This window comes from Drosophila pseudoobscura, chromosome 2 (assembly GCF_009870125.1).
Source record: "Drosophila pseudoobscura strain MV-25-SWS-2005 chromosome 2, UCI_Dpse_MV25, whole genome shotgun sequence".
Classification (NCBI taxonomy): Eukaryota; Metazoa; Arthropoda; class Insecta; order Diptera; family Drosophilidae; genus Drosophila; species Drosophila pseudoobscura.
The window spans coordinates 4,083,446-4,099,921 of record NC_046679.1 but is presented as its reverse complement, the minus strand read 5'-3'; the positions used below and the strand labels follow the sequence as shown (position 1 = coordinate 4,099,921).

Here is a 16,476-nt window from a genome sequence, read left to right as displayed (position 1 = left end):
TTCTTGAGGAAAGTAATGTTCGGTGCTCACCTGCTTGCCACGGAACTCAATTTGGAAGTTCTTGGCCGACTCCTGGGTAACGCGACCACCGAAATCCAGCTGATACACCTGACTCATCTCGTTCCACATGGGCGCCTTGTTGTGCATCACGAATTCCCGACGCACCGGTGCCGGATTGGCACAGCTGGCACTGCCGTTCGGCTCGATCTTGCCGCGCTTCAGCTGTGGATAAGAGGACTTCCCTTAGAGTTGATTTGGATTTGGATTGGGGGCTCTTGATCTCACCTTCTGACGCAGCTGTGCCTTTTGGAATGTCTCCAGGTCGCGATACTGCTTGCCATTGCCCCCACCATTGTTGCTGCTCTCCTCTGCGCCAGAGCCGTTCGTCTGGTTTCCTTCATCGTCCGAGCTCTCGATGATGCTCGGCTTCTTGCGCTGCCTGCGATTGAGCAGCGGGGAGTTGAGAATGTGGCGTATGGGGGAATTGCTCTGCTGGCGCTTGTTCTTCTTGCTGGCCGCCGGTGAGGCCGGAGAGCTGCGTGGCAGACGCTGTGGCGTCGAGGGTGGCGTCAAACGACCCTCGTCCAGATCCCGCAGGCGGCTGATTATGTTCTCCAAAGTTGTAAGAGCCTGAGGAGGATAATATTTGATAAAAGGAATTCTCTTAAAGATGGAGGTAGACCTCCTACCTGGGTGTGCAGCGACACAGATGCCTTGGCTTCCACGGGCGTGGCCTCTACGGCACCGCAGGCGGCGGCTCCAGTTGTTTCTGGCTGCTGCTGCCTCTCCAAGGTGCTGGCATTGCTGGATCCATTCACCTGCCCCTGTGGCGGTGGCTCCTTGCGACGCCAGCGCACCTCGGACAGCTGCTTGACAAAGCTGAAAGTGTTATCCTGCTTTCGTCCCAGCACTGGGGTGGAGTTTTCTGTCCCGGCACCATCTTTGCTGCGGCCGTAGCCGAAGCGATGCTTTCGCGTGAAGAGCGGAGAGTCCGTGAAGCTGGTGATGACATCGAAGCGTTTCTTGGTCGCGGGCTTTGGCTGTGTGGCTGTGAGTGGCTGTACGGCAGGCGGAGCCTCTTTCGCGGGTGCCTCCACGCTCACCACAGCCGTGATCTCGTCGAGCACAGCGTTGGACGTGGGCTGGCACCGCTTGCAGGCACTGCTGGGATTCATGTTGTTGCGGCACTTGAAGCAGAGCGTGTTGGCTGCACTGCTGCAGGCACTGCTGTCGGAGATCTCCTGGAGTTTCTTCACCACCAGCTCGTGCTCCTTGCTGGACAGTTTTGTTTGCAGCGACAGCAGATCGCACGAGTCCAAGCTCTTGGACTTGCCCGTCTGCTGCAGTTTGTGCCGTCGCGCATCTTCCTGCTGCTGCCGCTTCCGGCGGTTGCGTCGCTTGTCCACCAGCACCAGACGCTTGTTGGGCGCCTCCTTGCGCAGGGCGGACAGTGCCTCGTCGGAGGGCGTGATGGCCACGGAGTCCAGGTAGCCAACGCTGCAGCTGCGCGTAATTGAGTCGGGCATTGCGGGCGCTATGGAAACCACCGTGGGCGTCCGCTTCATGCTGCTGCTGCTCGTGGTGGGTGTCGGGGACTGGGTCTCCTCGTCGATGTATAGCATATCACGTCGCTTCGATGTGGATGTGGATGCGGATGCATGCGGCGCCATGCACTTGACCTGCCTCGCATCCATGCGCTCCAGATTCAGATTCAGATTGAGGGGCACGGGGTTCACGTGGCTGTTGGCTGAGCGCACGGGTTCCGACATCAGGGCATTCTTCACCTGGACCACATTGTTGGCATAGTCCGCATTGCTCGAGTAGGACATCAGGGTGGTCTGCCCGGCGCCCGGCACTGCAGGCCTCTCGAAAATAATGTCCGAGGGTGCCACCGCATTCTTGGGCGACTGGAGAGTGGGCACAGCCCCGTCGCAGTAGAGCGGCGAGATTGCGTGCCGCGACTGGCAGCTGGAATTGGAGCTGGAGCGGCTGTAGCTGTTCTTGAAGCTGCTTATGGTCTTTGGACGTGTTAGATTCTTGCCGCTGCCGCTGCCGTTGCCGTTGCTGCTGCTGCTGGGCCCCAAGCCATTGGAGGAGGGTGCCTGATGCAGCAGCACGGTGGTGGACTGGCAGGCGGCGGCAGCAGCAGCGGCTCCTGCTTCCTGCGAGTCATTGGATGAATCATCATCGTAGCTCTCGGCCCGCGCCAACGGACTGAGTCCTGCGTTTGAGCCTCGTTCCCCGCCTCCTGCCCCGTTCACCGTCAGCGAGTTCTTGTGCCGCGCCAGTATTCGATTGGGGCGCGGCGACATGGGTGCAATCAGTGGAGCAGAGGCACCCTCCAGCAGGCGTCGCTGTGGCATCATCGGCGGCTTTAGAGCGGTCGCCACATCTTGGGGCGTGGTCACATTCACCTGCGGCACTGCCTCGTGGTGGTGCTGCTGGAGCTGCTGCTGCTGCTGCTCGTCTTCGTCCTCGGAGAAGATGTTGGGATTGAAGCTGGGATCGGGACCAGGTGGAAAATCGTCGCGTAGCTCGGTGATCACCAGCGTCATCTGACGCGGCTGCAAATGCAGAAGGGACGTCTTATATGTTACTTGGCCTAAATTGGCTGGGACGGTTTTGGCAAGTCCATGGATCTTGAATTTCGTTCCCCAAATGTTGGAGGTCACCTCCACCAGCTTGACTTCCTGCTTAAGAGATAGAGGGATCAGTGATTGCATGTGCCTGGTAGACGTTGGATGCCCCTTACCTCCGGCAGTGTGTCCACGTAGGCCAGCTCATCCAAGCTGTCCGGATCATTGCCTCCTGCTGCTGCTCCTCCTCCTCCTGCTGTGCCCACACGCTCGCCCGCTTGGTTGCGACGCTTGGGCCGCACTCGCTTCTTGCGCGGCGTCCTGGGCGAACCAAAGCGCGATGACCGCTCCTCGAAGTCACTGTCCGAGGAGTCGGTGCGTCCGCTGTTGCCCGTGGTGGTGGACTGACTGGAGCCCGACGAGCTCTTGGCCTCCGCGGAGTATTGAAAGTACAAAGAAGCATCTAACAAAAAGGAAAACGTTTAGAAATGAGTCGGAAAGGGGGTCTCTCTCTCACCATTCACTTGTGGATCGAATATGACGAACTCCGGGCGTATCTTTGAGGTGCGTTTGCCCTTGAGCAGCGGCACCAGACCCCCCAGATACTCCAGGTAGAGCGTGTAGCAGGTGCCGGAGCTCAGATTGGAGTCATCGTCGTGCCGGATCATGGTGCAGTGGAGTCGCGTGGAGCAGAGCGGTGGACGCGACACAAAATCGCGCAGCGACTTCAGATCAGGTACACAGCACTGCAAAAATGGTGCATCATAGATCATAAATCACTGAAAGGGAGGCAAACAGATGATGCACTCACTCGTATCGTTTGAGCAAACAGATTGCCAATGAGAGACTTAATCCTAGAAGGCAACGGCAGCAGTGGCAGCAGCGTCTCGGAGCCCACGCTGGCCTGAATCTCCAGGCGGCAGAGCAACTGCAGCGAGGCCACCCGCCGCGACACCCAGGCAATGTGCACCTGCGTTCCCGTGGCAATAAACAGACGCTTGTCGTTGTGGCCCCACGTAATGGCCGACACCGGGGCACTGTTGCAGGGTATATGCGCCTGATACAGACACGCCCCCGTCTCCGTGTAGAACTTGACCAGATTCGTGTAGCTGGCGGGCGTGGTCGGGTCCTCCGATGGCTTCAGACCATGCCCATCCATCCCGGTGCGCAGGGTCCCTGCCACGGCGAGCAGTTCGCGGGAATTGCTCCACTCCATGACCATGCCGAGGGCGCCGTTGAGGCAAGTGTTGATATGTGCGGGTGAGACGTCGTCGAACGACTTCAACAGATAGATATATCCATTCTGGAAGCTAACAGCCAGCACAAACGAGCGTTTGGCTATGGGGAAAGAGAGAGAGAGGATTATTGGGGATAGTCCAGAGAGAAAGAGAGAGAGATATTCTCCAGTACTTACCCGCATTGGTAACGCCGGGTTCTGCTTCTTCGCCCTCCTCCATTTTGAACTTCTCGCAGGACCAGGCCATCGAGGTGATCGGCACATCGTTGGAGAGCTGCACCTGCGACACCATCGCACCATGGACATCCATGACGATCACCTGGCCCTGGGTGGTGCCGAAATACACCTGCTGATCGTCGGGCGTCCAAATCCCGCAGGTGATGGTCGACTCCAGGTTCAGCATGGAGGACCAATAGCGCTGTCCCGCCACAGAGCCCACCAGAACGAAGCCATCCTGGTAGCAGATGAGGGCCATCCGTCCGTCGTGCGACCAGGAGAAATGTGTCACTGGCGTGTTCCGATCGTTGATGAGCTCAATGGACCATCGGCCCTCGTACTTGATCCACACAAAGATGATGCCCGAGCTGTCGCAGGAGGCCAGCTTCTGGTACGGCTCGTTCCACTTGACCAGGATGACCTGCCAAGGAGGAAATAGAGATTAGAGAAGGATTGATGGCTTGTACCGGATGCTCCACTTACATCCGATCGATGGCCGCGCAGATTGTAGTTGGTCCGAAGCGGATAGTCCATGTTCTTGCGGCAATGGGAGGTGGTAAAGGTGACGCCCACAATGCCGCGCACATTGCCCGTGGCCAGCCATCCCTCCTGGTAGTAGTTGGTGCGATTTAGCTTCCAGCCCTCATCCTGGAGACAAAGAGAGGAGTGCCAACAAAGGCGATGAGAACATGATGTCCGCCACTGTTGGCAGCTGTTTTTAAGCAGGCGCCAATTGCAAGTCAAGTGCTCGCTGGAGCCTGCTTTTGAAATGGATTGCCACCGCCGCAGGCTCAAAGTCCAAGCTTCTGCCCTGGCCCCCCCTTCACACACACACATCTCCACAATCGACAGTTTGTGCCACTGCCGTTTGCCGTTTGCCGCTTGCCGTTGGCTGGGTAAATATGCTCCACTTTTGTGACTGCATCTACTTGTACCTCATGCTCTTTCTTTCTCTCTCTCTCTCTGCTGCCTTCTATACTCAGTCGTTTGGCCCTTACACAGCCGCGGGCCAGGCGGTTTTTACTCAATCAGTTTTAAGTACCATGTAAATGGCAGTGGAATTGGGTGTGCTCGATATGCTCGATATATTCAGAAGAACACTTACATTTTTCTGCTTACTGAAGAAAAAAGACAGCAAAAAAACCCAAGCACAGCCTCTGACCCGAACTGGTATTTATCCCCGCTCGCAAATAACCCGCAAACACATTTACATATCCAAGGGATCTACTCACGGAGAAACAAAAAAAACAAGCTCACCTACTTGCTCTCTTATCTCTCACTGAGCCGAACACCTTTTCCACCTTCGCTTCGTGTGGCTGTCTTTGTTTCGTGCTTTCGGTTGAGCACGATTAAACACGTCTGTCTCACACTAAAAGTTTTTGTTTGTGGTGTGTGGGCGAGAGTGAGAGATAAGCAGCCGATCTCTTTGAAAAGCTTATCTCTCGAGCACAAGTACATACATGCATACATGCGAAAAATACACTTTGGCAGCCTGTGATCACAAACAGAATCGAGACGAAAGTTTTTGCTTGGAAGCTCCGTTTTCATTGCGTATGTAAAAGCTTGCGAGCTCTGCTTATAATTTAAGATTTATTTATTTGAACAACGACAGGCTTATTCATTGGACAAAGCTCATATTCCGCCAGTCCTGTTCTCGGTGCCTTCAGAAAGACTGTAAAACTCTCGGAGCTGCTTTAAACTTTCGAATTTCCCATTACCTGAAGAAACATCAGCCATTCAATATCCGCTTCAGACTTTCTCTACAATTTTGCAGAGAAATTCAATTTGAAAGCAAGTCTTTCAAATCTTAATTACACATCTGTTCTATTTTGCTCACTTTCGAAGGACTCAACCTGACTACTGTTCTGAATTGAAAACCCCCGTTTCCTGCTCAATGCAATTAAGGTGCAAAACAATCCCGGCAAACAATCCAATTAAGGCATACCTCAATCATCATTTGAAAAGTTTCCTACCTCCCTCCCCCCCGTCCCGAGCAAGCGGCAGGCAGCAGTCGAGTCGAGTTTTCATTCTAAAACTTGCTCTCGGGCTTTGCCCCCAGCTCCTTCTCTTTCTATGCCGCGGGGTTTTCTTTGGAAAAACTCTTTGACTGTTTATCATCTGCAGCAGCCGCTGCCGCAGCCGCAGCTGCACTCAACCGCGGCTCCGGCTCCGGCTCCATCTTTTTCCATCTGCTCCTGGTGCTGCTGCCTTTCCATTGATTGTTTTCCCGGCAGAAATTGTAGCCTACATTTCAGCGTTTGACTGGCATAACTGCCGACAGAGCGAAAATACATTTTCAATTTAAACGAAAATTCAGAGGCTTTCAGCATTTTGCCGCGGCTAATCCCCGACTAAGCTAAATGGGCATTTTTTTGGACAGGGGGTGGGGGGTGGGGCGGGCGTGCGTCAAAATCCAATTTGCGAGAGGCATAAATTAAAATACCCGCAATCGCAGCACAAAATTGTAATTTCCGTTTTCGGACGAGCGGACGAGCGGTCCGGCGGACCAGCGGTCATTGGTCATTGGGCCCCAGGGGGGTGGACCTTTCATTGATTTCTGACCCACCCATTGACCATGTTAATTGCTTTATTAGCCCGATTGATTGATGTGCATATGCTCCTGCTGTCCGATGTCCTTGCAATGGTAAATTCAATTATATAATTGCTGGCCTGCCGGTCGCCTGTGCCTGGGCCATTTGTACGCACATTTCCGATTGCCGAGTGGCATCGACAGGCCGTTGAATGGCCTCATATTGCCATCATCATCATTATGGCCAGAGAACGTTCTTTCCCCACCCCGTACCCCGTTCCCCCCTTCCCCATGGGCTACCAATTATGAAAAGCCATTCAAAGTTTCTTTGTAGAGTGTTGTTAACCTTTCATTGAAACACTTGAGCGGCAGCCACGGACGCCACGGATGATGCCTGCCATTGACGGAATGCATTCGAATTCCAATCGATTCGTGCTCTTGAGACACTTGAATCGTTTCGGAATGGGCCTGGGCGAGTGTGTTTTCGTGCATTTCTGCAACACTTTTGCATTTTAATAATGCACAACTAAAATGTGTGTACACATGTAAACTTTTATGGCACACTGCCTCTAATTGGAGCACGGAGCATGCCCCACAAAGTGGCCGCCGTTGGGAACGTCGGGGGTGTGCTTAAAGCCATCGAAAATTATTCAAATTCCCATGTTTCCCATCGGGGCAAATGCAATTTTCCATCATCAAATGCCATAATTTCATTTCATTTATGTAATAAAACAAGAACCGCAGGAAACATCAGGGCAGCCCCCGTCCCCATCAATGTCAGAGCCAACGACAAGGAAGACACGACACGACAAGACGCGGCTCGGCTCGGAAGGCAAGGCGTTGACAGCCTCGCACTTTGGCCATGTCTTTGGCTTGTTAGTGGCTGCTGGCTGCTGTCTAAGTGGCTACTTGTAAGCTTGTTAACAGTTTTGCCAACGCCAACGCCAACGCCAGCAGCCGACATCCTGCCTACATTCGTTTAGGAAACGCTCAAATCTCAAATGTTGTGCAATCGCTCACGCCAGAAAGACGCCAGAGAGAAATACCTAAATTTATGGCCACAAAAACACACACACACGCACGGGGGGCCACAAACTATTATCGGATTGCCTCTGTGGCTGCATCTGATTATGCTGCAGTTTCTGGCTGCAGTGGCACGCATTGGCTGTGGCTGTGGCTGTGGCAAGTTGCGACTCTCCATAATTTATGTTTCAGCCATTTGGCACACGAAACTGCAGCCGTGTTGCCGATGCCGATGCTGCTGCTGCTACTCCTGCCATGCTCCATTTCAAATGCCGCTACTTGCACACACACACACACACACACACACACGCACGCAGCATTTAATTAAAAACCAGGAAGGAACTTCGGAGAGAATCGACTTTAAAGTACCTATCCTTTAATTTGCAGAGATTCGTAATAATATTTCATTGTTTTGTGGAATTTCTTAAGATTTTTTGAACAACTGTTCCACACGTGTCGTGCGTCATACTGGGGCGCCTCTCGCTTTGTGCGTTTCTGACTGCTATCCGCGCGTCACAAGACACCACCCACCACCCAGATGCGCAAAGGAACGCAAAGAAAAGAGAATACCCAAGAATTCGCCAACAAATACATGTCGTGTGCATGACGAATCTTATTAATGTTGTTCTTGGAACGCCTTTTCTATGGCCTACATCTACCGAATATACTCTCCAACGCCAAAAACGTACCCTGTACACAAAATCATTTTTAATCCAAGCACCTGACTGCCAGGCCTGTGCCTGTGCCACACGTTTTGGCCACACCGTGCCGCACTTGTGCGCATTAACCATAATTGCAATCCATTATGCATGGGCCCTCCGCGCCCCTCGGCTCCTTTCTGGCGAATTCGCATTCGCATCAGCTTCATTATCATCATGACCCCAGCAGATATTAGAACCATCTATATTCCCTGCCCTGTCCCCCCGGCAGAGGGATCTGCCTGGCTAATGGACAAAGCTGCGGCTAAACGGACAAATAATGCGAAATGAGCATTTAATAAATGAAATATAAGCCTCCAAACGGACACAAAAACATGCAAGAATTAGAGGTCCATAAATTAACAATTTATAAAAGCCCCCGAAGCAAGCCCGGGAAAAATGTATCTCCTACGGAACAGAGTTTAGAGAATGAATAGCCGATGAATAATTCAGATCTGATCAATCAAGAGGCCCAGTGTTTGACAAAGTCAAAGAACTCTTTTGCAAAGCACGCACGCTATTTATATATAGTATATATACCCCTGTGCTATATATACATATATTTCAGGCTATTTTTATGACTTTTGTTGGCCAATTTTAAACGCATTTCGAAAGGGTTGGATTGGGTTGGTCGGGGCCTGGGACTGTCGTCCGGGTCGTTGACAAAGAGTTCAAAGAGTTGGCCGCCTGGAATGATGGCCAGATGATTTCAGGTCAAGTGCAGCAGCAGCAGCAGCAGGAGAAAAATCAAGCAAATTCCCTGTTCCACGAGAGCTCTGGCCCTGCTCTCAAACGTTCTCTCTCTTGGGAAAAACAGCGCTACTGATGGATCAGTCAACACTTGGAGCACATAGCAGCCCAGCGGCCAGCAGCACTTGGCGCTCGGCACTCGGCACTCGACACTCGGCATTCTCGATTCTCAGTTGCCAAAGTTCGTTTGCCGCGACGCGTTGCATGATCTCTCGATCGTCCCGGGGCGCGTGTTTGTGTCTAAAAATGTGCCACCAAAAATTCACAAAATAAAAAGCCATCCCACAAACTGAACAGAACTAGAAAGGGGGAAACCAAAATGTGTGCAAAAGTATTTTGTCTGCTGCTGATCTTTGCCTCTCAGGCGCTGCTGAGGGGCAGCGAGGCCAAGCGTTTCTTTGGCGTGGGCCAGCGCATCGAGGGGGATCAGCTGCTGCTCAAGGATGTCCAGCACTCGCGTCCTGCTGGCATCAGCGAGCAGCCCCGTGTGGTCTTCAACTACGAGATACCGGAGCCCATCACCTACATCGAGATCGTTTCGGAGGAGGTGAGTCCGAGTTCCGGCGAATACCCAGACATCGAGTGACCCTCGGGGCTCCGTTCGTTTTGCATATTCCCGAGAACCAAGAATAGATACAAAAAAATAACAAAATTGTCGCTTTTTCGTCATTGCAGACGACAACAAGTTTCGGTCTATATTTATATCCAGTATATGCCCCGCTGGGTCCACTGTTTACCAGATCTTTTTGGCTTTTCTTAGTCTGTACCTGGCACCAGTAGGGGATGCTTGGGGTATACCTCTTTTATATGTAACAGGCAGGCCATGAGAAGGGAAACTGTAGATATTTATGCTTGGTGGAACCCTTAGGATCTTAGGCTGATTGCTTGAAATGTTGCCTTTCCACACGCTAAAACAACCTTGAGTTCAGGTCTCTAAAACCCTGTAGAATCATGTAGCTTCACTCGGGGGTTTTCGGGGTCAATAATTCAAATATTCAAAATGGCGGATCAAACACGGCCGGATTCACTTAAAACGAATAACTCCCCGGCCTAGCTACATCTAAATCTGCCCCCTTTATATAGATCTTTTGAATAGAAAATAACTCGATACATCTTGAAAACTGGCATCAACAGCCCCCAGTGACGAGTTTTAAGCAAATCCGATCAATTTTTCAAATGAGTTTCCACCATATTGGTTTTTGGAGGTTTTTTCTGACCTTGGATTCGTGTTCAGGGCCCCAAAATACATAGGGATAGGATACCTTGGACAGGCGCACACGACACTTTTTTTTGTGGGACTGTTTAACATATTTGAATACCAAATTCCTTCAAAGTCCGAATATGAGTGACTAGAATAAAGAGAACACAATTCTTTGGTGCATCGCGCGTCATACAGCAGCGCACCTCGAAGCGATAACAAGCTTCGATTGGCTGCTCTCTTCTTCGTATATTTTCATCCCGAAAATGTTTCTTTAAAAAACCAAAAAAATACATATTCCACTCCCACAGAGTACAGATATTTCTTAGAGGTATCACGCAGTCGTTACCCTCTACGATACACCCAAAATTTGTTGTTTATTTCCATTGCCCTGAAATCGAATTGGATTATGAGCTGTTTGCTGTTTTCTGTGCACACGTAACGATTTTCAACAGCCAATATATAATGGCATCTGTGGCCCGATAATTGAAAGTAATAATAGTGCCCCATCATATATGTATATTATTCAAGGAGTGGGTACAAAAAACATGCCTTTAATTGATTTAAGGCTAGAAAAGTACGGCGGAAAATGTTAAAATGTGGCAATGCCAAAAAGTAAAATCGGATTGGCGGTCTAATGAGGCATAGACAGGGGCGGGGGTAGGAGTGTGCTTGTTATTTCTAGAATATACACACATAAATTGTGAAAATCATGTTAAATGCATTTTCAATTTGAGGCACATTTCTGAAGGCAATTATGACGTGAGTTTTTCTCGAGAAAAATCGCGCGGCGGCCTGTAAACATCTCGGAAATCGTGGCAGCCGACGATGGACGTGGACATGCCTGATTGACTCTGCCCCAAAGTGGATTGAGTGTCTGATTTCTGTACCCCCTCGCCACCCCCCACCCTCCTATTCCTTTGCAGAACATATACGCGGAGGTGAAGTTCAGCTATACGGATCATCTGGTTGTGGGAATGATCAGCGTGTTGGGCAGCAATCAGAGCCAGGACGAGACGCTGCCCCTGCCGCTGCCCACGGCCGCCTTCGATGTGACCATCCTGGTGTTCGGCTTCAACCACACCGTCCTGAATGTGAATCCCTCGCTGCTGATCAATCGCGATCGACAGTTCGAGGGCGAGATGCAGCCCTACGAGGACTACGACGACGACGACGAGGACGATGGGGAGTTCGGGCAGGTGAGCAAAGAGCTGACAGAGCTCTATGACAACATCAAGCGGGACGCTTTCGAGGTGGACATCGAAGAGGAGGACGAAGAAGCGGAAACAGAGGCGGAGACGGAGGGTCCGGGCTCGGGGGCCAGCTTGGAGTTCGATAACATCGACAAGGTCATTGAGATTGGTCACAGGCAGCCGGGTAAGTGATGTTTGATTATCCTTCAACACGATCTATGTATATGTATCCACTTCTCAGGCGACCAACTGGTGTACGAGACCTTCCAGACCTCGCCGAATGAGTCGTCGGTGGAAACGAACCACACGGTGGTGTTCTACTACGTCGACAGCGACTCCATCACCTACGTGAAGTTCGTCATCTTCGGGGTAAGTGCAGGCCAGTGCAAAGATCGGACATGGTTAACTCCTTTCCTTCCTTTCAGCACTATTCTGATAGAAGCGGCACGGATCCCAGCTATGTGCCACCTGTGGCAGAGTACAGCCATTATTCCAGCTGCACTCTGAAGGCCGTCATCACGGACTTTAGCACCGTCTCGCTCTTCGTTCAGATGTTCGTCTACGGCTACAGGGCCCGCGAGGCTCCGGCCACGTACGAGCCCTTCCTGCCGCCCCCCCACTGGCAGCGGCCCACGGATGACCCGCCGCTGACGCCCCTGCAGCGCATGCAGCTGCTGCTGATGACGGGCAAGGCCACCACTGCCGCCGCACCGCATAGCACGGGCATAGCCGACGATGAGGAGGATCTGCTGCGGACGATGCGGCCCGAGGACATGCACTACGAGAGGACGCGTGCGGAGGACCAGCGCGGGGACGAGACGAATGCGGCCCTGCCGCAGCTCGATCGCGGCTCCTGGGCCCTGATGTGGCTGCTGCTGTTGATCCTGCAGCAGCAGTAGTGGGGGTATCGTTAGTTAATCCATTGAAAGCTTTATGAGTAGACTTTAGTCCCAACATTCTTTGTATTGTATTTTATGAAATAAACTCTTGGCCCAAGCCAAACCAAGCGAAAGTCCCCCGTGCCAGTCCGCCGGTCCCCTGCTCTCAAAACAAATTGAAAAAGTTGCCGCACAAAAGTAGGTCATGGCGCCCTGACCCCTGCCACAACCCACATTCAGAGGCAAAGAGAAGCAAGCACATATTAAGACACCCTCGCCCTCGGCCCTGCCCGGCCCTGCCCTGCCTTTGGCCATAAAACAACTCCCTTGGCAAATTATCTGCGTCGGCGGTGGTTGATTTGGCATTGGGAAAACAAAAGGAAAAACTGTGCGGAAAACGCCAACTGACGACAGCAGACGACCAGAGCCACAAGCCCATCCTTTCCAAATGTGACTGTGTGTTTATTTGCTTGGACATCAAGTCGGAGAAAGAGAGAGAGTCGGGACGAGACCCAAATGTGTCCTTTGCGAAGGCAATTTATGTGCCTGGTATTTTGTTTCCAAAAAAAGAACAACTGCAGAGGAAAATGTAAATGAAAACAGAGGAGCTGCAGAGCCGCAGAGCAGCAAAGGAACACGGCAAATAATCCTTTAAGCGTTCAAAAGTTGAGAGCAATTTACGAGAGCCAATACATGGGCTGTGGCTTTGGCTCTTTTCTGTTCTGTCAAAGAAATCTAATAACTTGTATTTCAATTTCCGGCAGTCAACTGTCCAGAGGACTTTTCTCCTTTGTCCCATGTCCTTTGCAGATGGCACGGCTACCTGGAGTCGGACTCCGGGGCTCCGGAGATGGCCTGACATTCCGGCAAAGCGCCTGCGAGAATGCAACAGAAACAGACACCGAAAGAGTAAAATATGTCACAGACGGACCACAAACAAAGGACAGCTCAGAGTGAGAGAGAGAGGGAGAGAGTCCAGTCAGGGGTTTGAGCATGTGAGATGGAGTCCTTTACCGCAGCAGGCGCCCCCCATTGGGGCAGCAGCAATATTTATGCTTTCATTTACAGCTGCAATTTCAACAGAGATGCCGAGGAGCCGCACAGCTTGGACACAAATTGAAAAAGTACCGAGTGCAGAGTACTCGTATTACACAAAAGTGGTTATCCTTCAGACATATGATTCAGGCATTATATATACATATACATATATATATACGATATCTGGTGTCTCTGTGTGCGTCTAGGCGTGGCATTGTAAGCCGTAAGGGATAAGCAGCGCACAAGTGTCCTCCAAGCCAACCCAACCCAACCCTTAGCCAGAGCCCGAGCCCGAGCCAAGCCCCGGCATAAGGGGTGACGTGAGCTTTTGTCAATAACTTAATAACTTAAAATATGGTTTAATGCTCACGTAACAACATTTTGCCACTTGTGCCACAAGCACACACACACACACACACACACAGGGCACACGGTTGGTGTGAAAGGGCTTCTCGACAGAGCCACAGACAGAGGCAGGCCGAGAGTGGGAGAACCTTTTGGGGCGGGCCTTTGCTTAAGGGCCTCATCCGCCGCCTTAACCCAGCCAAAGCCAAGGAAGGACCAGGACCAGGACCAAGACCAAGACCAGAACCGACCGCCAGACAATGCCAATGCCAATGGCAATGGCAATGCGGATTGGGAGTGGAAATGGGAATGGGAATGGGAATACTGGCAACTTTTTTATGACTGTGCGGTGCTCTCTCTCTCGCTCTCTCTCTCTACATGTGACTTACATGTGTATACCTACAAGGATACAAAAGGATACACCGTACACGATAGTATAGCCAAGCATAGCACAGATATCCTTGTGCGTTTCGCCTCCTGGCTGTGCGCACGTGTTCCTCCGTTTGATCCTTTTTTAATGCCCGCCCAAAAGTTGTATCGATTTTTATACATTTAATTCTCTCTCTCTTTCTATCCCTCTCTCTCTCTCTCTCTCTCTGTTGTAATGTTATGCTTTTTCCCCTTGGCTGCCTTTTTGATGCCTTTTAAATTTAAAAATAATTAAAATTACAGTGCGTTTCAGGGAATTAAATTAAGGGATTTTCATGTTAGAAAAAGGATTTCTCGGCACCATGAAAAAAGGACAACTATAATCTCTAGAGCACAACGAACCAAACCCATGTCAAAGGTTAACAAAGCATTAAATATTTATCTTTATCAATAATATTTTCCAAAAAAAAAGGTCTTTTATTTTAGATTAAAAAAATATGAAAGCCAGAAAAAAGAGAGAAAGAGAGAGAGAGAGAGAGGGATTTGTGGCTCAATTGACTGGCAAATAATTACGTTACATCATTGCTAAACACCGAAAAAAACACTTATTTTTTAAATAGGGCGAACAAAAAAACACTCTCTGGAAATAATAAAAAACCATAGAAACTAGTGGAAATATTTTAAACCAAGGCAAGGGATTTGTTAACTAAATTTTGTCTTTTCTATGAAAAAAATACTCTCTGAAATAATAAAAATCTATAAAAACTAGTGGAAATATTTTAAGCCAAGGCAAGGGATTTGTTAACTTATTTTTTGCTCTTATTTGATTACAGGGTATAGAAAAAACAAATCTAAGCATAAATTGGCAAGCATTCAGCTTCTATTAGAGTGATTTGGGGTCCATTTTTGAGCATTATATATCCTCCTATTATTATCTGTTATCTATTTATAATTAAACAAACATTTTTGTTTGCCTCCAATACCTTTTAAAATTCTACTCCTTAAACAAACTTTGATTGTTTTGGGAATATATTACAATTTTTTTGTTCATATAAAAATCCCTGTTATTTTTCTACGTTTTCGCATGTTTTATAGGCCCGAAACGCACTGTATTTCTTTATATTTTCCATTACCACAATTTCGTTGTGGGGACAGCCGCTTCAGTGCATCCTTTCTGCACGTTTTTTTTTTGCATAATGCCTACGCAGCGACCGGCCCATTCTCCATCCATTCTGGAGATGCGGAGACAAAACTCAACTCATTAGCGTGTTGCCAGTCCGCCAGTTGTTGCACTCCTGCGGTGGGAGGGGCAGGGGGAGGAGGAGAGGCCCCTTTTTGCCTGACAATGGGAGCATTGGGCGTGGCATGTGTGGCACATGCTGCTCGGTGGGTCTGTGTGTCTGGCTGACTGGTTTCTGCATTTGAATTTGCATTTTATTAAATTTCAAAAGCTCTTCTCACATGTAGCCACCCATCCACCCATCTATCCGTCCATCCCACCCACTCGAGGGCGCACCTGAAGAGGCGGCGGCGGCGACGGCGGCCATTGTTAGACAGGTGGGTGGCAGGGGGTGGCAGGGGGTGGCAGGGGCAGGTGCAAAGGTTGCACACATTGCATATTTATGCACTTAATAACGCATTTTAGCATGCTAAAGTGCAACTCATCTTTTGTAACATTACAGAGAGAGAAAAAAACATAAAGGGGTGAGAAATGCGCACACACACAGGGAGAATGGGAGACTGGGAGACGGAGAACGTCTCACAGAGAATAAAAGACCTAGGGGGAGGGCATCGCAAAGAGAATTAGAGGGAGAGGGAGGTCCCTCACCTCGCACAGAAAGTGGAAGGGGGCAAAGGGGCAAGAAAGTCTCTCTGTGAATCGAGGACAAAGCGCAATGAGTCTCCCCTGAATCTGTGTCTGAATGTGTCCCTCTTCCAGAAGAGAAGATGAGCAGGAACAGAGAACTGATGTCTCCTCTGTGTCTGTTGCTGACAAATGGAGCATGAGCGCATCGCCGCTGACATCCATCCTCAAAATGGATGCATTCTGCATCCTCAATCTCTGGGCGGCCGCCTTCATTGTGCGGATGGAAGGGATGCAAGTGGACGTGGATGCATCTGGATGGATGGCTGCACAAATGGCATCCAAATTGAAGTGCATGCAAAGCGGGGCAGGACTCGCATTCGCATTCGCATTCGGATTCGGAAAGTACTCTCGTATATGCAAATGGCGACAATTAAAATCGAAATTACTTTTGGTCCTCCGCCAGGAAGGGGCTTCGGAGAATAGTTTGGCCTGGGGGTCGGTTGCATAATTGATTGATTGATGCGGCATGCAACAATTGAAGGGAAATCATGGTTAGCCAGTGGCAGGGCGGTGGCAGCACGGCAGCTGTGTGTGCGGTCAATCGCATACAATTGTTGG

The 16,476-nt window shown here is 50.4% G+C and overlaps 2 protein-coding genes across 5 annotated transcripts in view; one reads left to right on the top strand and one right to left on the bottom strand.

Annotated features, from left to right (window-relative positions):
• Positions 1 to 16,476, bottom strand: part of Tusp (WD40 superfamily protein Tusp) — a 32,294-nt gene that overhangs the window by 1,180 nt on the left and 14,638 nt on the right. Inside the window, exons 3-10 of one of the 4 annotated variants that reach the window (XM_015183178.2) lie at positions 4,513 to 4,677; positions 3,991 to 4,450; positions 3,388 to 3,914; positions 3,094 to 3,322; positions 2,753 to 3,039; positions 690 to 2,693; positions 286 to 630; positions 31 to 237 (exon numbers count right to left, since the gene is read on the bottom strand). In XM_015183178.2, the coding sequence (XP_015038664.2) occupies positions 31 to 237; positions 286 to 630; positions 690 to 2,693; positions 2,753 to 3,039; positions 3,094 to 3,322; positions 3,388 to 3,914; positions 3,991 to 4,450; positions 4,513 to 4,677 (4,224 nt within the window). The remainder of the gene's footprint in view (positions 1 to 30; positions 238 to 285; positions 631 to 689; positions 2,694 to 2,752; positions 3,040 to 3,093; positions 3,323 to 3,387; positions 3,915 to 3,990; positions 4,451 to 4,512; positions 4,678 to 16,476) is intronic. The other 3 variants (XM_015183179.2, XM_015183177.2, XM_001357853.4) reach the window with 3 other exon arrangements.
• On the top strand, positions 9,179 to 12,433 carry LOC4800656 (uncharacterized). Its single transcript, XM_001357852.4, has 4 exons — positions 9,179 to 9,577; positions 11,155 to 11,605; positions 11,663 to 11,790; positions 11,847 to 12,433. The coding sequence occupies exons 1-4, from the start codon at positions 9,350 to 9,352 to the stop codon at positions 12,318 to 12,320; spliced, it is 1,281 nt and encodes a 426-aa protein (XP_001357889.3). The 5' UTR covers positions 9,179 to 9,349; the 3' UTR covers positions 12,321 to 12,433.